At 44.7% G+C, this 3,893-nt stretch overlaps 1 protein-coding gene across 3 annotated transcripts in view; it reads right to left on the reverse strand.

Moving 5' to 3' along the window:
* Positions 1-1,023: 1,023 nt before the first annotated feature.
* UBE4B (ubiquitination factor E4B) overlaps positions 1,024-3,893 on the reverse strand; it is a 95,560-nt gene continuing 92,690 nt past the window's right edge. For all 3 annotated transcript variants that reach the window (XM_006766743.2, XM_015565904.1, XM_015565903.1), the window contains 3 exons: positions 3,365-3,539; positions 2,719-2,865; positions 1,024-2,389 (listed from right to left, as the gene is read on the reverse strand). In XM_006766743.2, the coding sequence (XP_006766806.1) occupies positions 2,328-2,389; positions 2,719-2,865; positions 3,365-3,539 (384 nt within the window). In that variant the 3' untranslated portion in view covers positions 1,024-2,327. The remainder of the gene's footprint in view (positions 2,390-2,718; positions 2,866-3,364; positions 3,540-3,893) is intronic.

Raw genomic sequence — 3,893 nt, forward strand, 5'->3', positions numbered from 1 at the left:
TTGAAGGCAACCCACAAGCGGCTCTAAAACAGCAACCCTGAGACTCTAAAAAGAAAAATCCCAAACATCTTCCCCCCTAGATAGGACCCGGCAGAATATTCCCAGCCATGCATGCATGTGGAGAATGAAGCAGCATCCTGTTACACTCATGGACCCGTGGGGCATGCAAATGACATGACAGGATCTATACCTCTGAAGATTTACCATCTGGATGGAGGGGAGACAACACACATTCCTGAGATGGATTAAAGAAACATTTGGCATAGAAGCCAGCAAACACCGTCATTTTACAGGCATACAATGGTTCATAAAAGGTAAACAGGATTATCTGCGTGAGGGATTATGGATGTTTTTAGTTTTCATTTATGTTCTCTAACATTTTTGCTATAAGAAATACATTATATTTTTTGGGGGGGGGCGCGCGAGAAATGTGATTTAGTTCAAACATGCTAAAGAGAAGGGGACATGGTGGCTAAAGGCATGGACACCTGCTCTTCCACTAACCAGCCAGGTAACCTTGGACAAGTTATCTAACCTCTCCACGACCACATCTGACCTGTTTAAAAACAAAACAAAGATAATAGTGCCGTCTTCTGGAGGATGAAATCATCAATATAAAGGCCTTTGAATAGTGCCTGGCACACAGTCAATGCTATATAAGTGCTCCCTATATTGTCACATGAGCTGGGAGATACGGCTTTATAAACTGCAGTGCCTGAGAAAATGCTTATGAAATGGGCTGAACTTGAGTAAGAACTTTAAAGGTCAGGGGAGAGATATTTTAGATAAGGGAGCAACTTGAGAACGGCAGAGACAAGATGTTAAAGCTCAACCCCCACCGACAAGCAGACAGTGGAATGAGAACCAAATGGAGCATCAACTCACACAAATCCCCATGTTTTCTTTCAAACACAGCCACTCCTGACGGCTCCAGGGAGGATAACGCACCACAGGCACACTCATTTAGCTCCTGTTGTTTATCCACCCCTTTGTTTTCCACAAAAAGAAGAGACTCAAAGAGGATGCCTTCTAAATGTGTATCACCATTTATTGTAGTTTGCATTAGGAAATGAACAGAGGACATTGTCTGTGGAGGGGAGGGGGAAAAAAGGAAAAGAAAAAGAAAGTTTTTGTAGACTTAATTTCTTCAAAAACACTTTATGGTTTCAAATCCTTTTTTACCCCAAAGGAAATTCGAGAATTCAAGTATGTTAAGTAGGGAGCGGCAATACAAAAAGTCTTATGTTTTTGTGCGTGTGTGTGGGTGTTTGCCTGTGTGTGTTTTTACAAGCAGACATCGCTCCACATTTCTGGCACCCCTTTTCTGCTTTGGTACGGCCAAGCCCCAAAGGACACATCATGTACATGACCCCTGCCTTGAACTCACAGACCCAGGAGTTGAGGAATTTATGGACCCTCCTCATAGGATAACTGTAAAGGTTTCGAACGGTCACGAAGCATTAAAAACACCAACCTCCCTTCCCCCCCAAACCCTAAGTCATTTAATCCTGATAGACGTAAGCATTCCCTTTGCTGCAGCTGCTCCTTACGTTCCTAGAGAGGGTTTATGACAAGAACCAGAGCAACAGAATTCTCTTCATTTTGCTTAGAATTTAAAAAAAAAAAAATTTAAGGGCCATTTCAAAATAAAAATAAAAACTGAAATTCAAATTCTGAAAATATCTTGCCTTTTTTATTAATCATGTCATCTAACACCAATTAAAAAAACAAATATGTGAATATGATATAAAAATACGATCCCAGGATTAACACTTTGTTGCAGGCACAGTTATCTCACAGAATATATGTTTGGAGAGCCAGGGAAAGGAATTTATTTTTGTTTTCGTTTCTCTTAAAAAAATCCACAGCAGTGCATGTAGGGGCAGGAGAGGAAGGGAAGGGGAAAGATTCTTTAGCAGCAAAATGTCCAAGGTTCTCTAATCACAATTAAATCAATGGATCTTGGATTTAGAAAAAAAAAAAAAAGATGGAGGGGATGCTGCCCAAACCCATTCATTATCAATCACTAAAAAACTTCCGCTGCAAAAGCCCCAAATTGTGACATACGAAGGACGTGCTTCATTACACCAGCAATCAATCAGGGTGTCCCTCACGCTTTTGACCAGTTTTGTCACTTAAATATATATACAGGAATTGGGCTCCTTCTCGGTCATGTCCTTGCAGAGGCCACCGCTTGGCCGCGTTGGGTGGCTCTCGGTGTCTTCGCCACATCTGGCCTCCACATTTGAAGAGCAGTTCACACCGAGGCTGCTTCTGCTTGCCTGGCTGGCCGTGGCTGCTGCGAGCAGAGGGTGGGCGAGGGACGTTTAATGATCACTGTTCTGCTTCTCTCTCATCCAGGCGTGAATCTGTTCTTTCAGTTCTGGCACTGAGAAAAGAGAAGGGAAGGATTAATGCCTTGACGGAAGGGCTTTTCAGAGAGATGATGCTCGCTGTTGGGATAAATGGGAAGAAAGGCCGTTCATTTGCTCAGTGCAATGAAGACTGAAGAAGAAAGCAGCAGGACATGAGAAGGGCTAGACTTCTCCAGTGAGAAAGAACAAGGAATGCTTCGTGTCTTTTCCACTAAGTGTCACAGACGAGGGAGAGTTTCTGGATTTGATAAGTTCCACCTTTGATTAATCTCCAACACTGTGGACTTTGGCCGCCACACTTGCTGCTGCTGTAGGCACCGCCCCCCAGCCGTGCACCCCGTACCTGGCTCCAGCATGCTCTCGGTCAGCGTCTGCCGGTTGAAGGGGTCCGTGGGGGAGTTGAGCAGGTGCCGCAGAATGATGGAGCGGTCCATGATGGTGCCGGAGGGCAGCCGCACGGGGTCAGTCATCAGGGTGTCCATCAGAGGGTCTACAGAGACAGAGCAGAGCAACTTCTAACCTGATAGGACCTACAACCGAAACAAAACGAAGCCCCTCCGGCCAACAGGGAAAAATAAAACAGATGTCCATAAGAATAGCAACCAAATGGGCCCCAGGTTTCGAGGGAAAGTGACCTTTTATCAGCTACTGCTGGGAGGAAAGAAGAGAGAGAAAAAGATTGGGCCAGAGAGCTTTTGTTGGGACTTCTTGGGATTCTTTGGAAACACCAATCCCCACTTGTAAAGGCGAGGCAGCCTTAGAATCTTCAGGGTTTTACCTGGTTTGAAATCTGGCTAAGGACCTTTTCTTCTCTTTTAATTTACAATATGAGCTAAAAGCAGGTGGATGCAATTTCAGACACAGGGTCTCAAAAAGCAACCACAGCACACCAGGAACAAGTTGGAAGCACAGAACGTCCGTCCTTTTACCGTCACTGTTTCCAGTGAACCCAAGTCCAAGGACTGGGCCTGAGAAAAGCGGCCACTTGCCTCGGAACTCATCCGGAGCGTCGCTGTAGTCGATCTCGGCGCGTGCATTCTTGGCCACTATCTCCTCCACCTTCTCGGCGAGGAGTTTAAACTTCTCTATCGCGATTGTGGATTTGATCCCTGCCTTCCGCATCTTCGAAATAACTTCTTCAAACAACTCTTTGCTGTAGGATCTCTGTGGATGAGGAAAGCAATGTAAAATGTAAATATAGTGTAAGTGGGAAAAAGCAAGCTGCAGAAAAAGTATGATCTATTTGTGTGCATACTTTCTAAAAAAGTCCTAAAATTATAACATGTATATACAAATACTTTTACACGACTATCCTATCTAATAAAAGAGAAACATGGTAATTAGCCAACCTCCGCTACCCTTCCCATTGGCTAATCAGGGCGATATGCAAATTAACTGCTAGCCAAGACGGCGGCCGGAAGCCAGGCAGCTTGAAGCGAACATGAGGCTTGCTTGTTTCAGTGATGGAGGAAACCAACATTCTCAGGCTGCCGCTGCAGGCCTCTGCGCTGCAACTCC

This window comes from Myotis davidii, unplaced genomic scaffold (assembly GCF_000327345.1).
Source record: "Myotis davidii unplaced genomic scaffold, ASM32734v1 scaffold299, whole genome shotgun sequence".
In the NCBI taxonomy this organism is placed as follows: Eukaryota; Metazoa; Chordata; class Mammalia; order Chiroptera; family Vespertilionidae; genus Myotis; species Myotis davidii.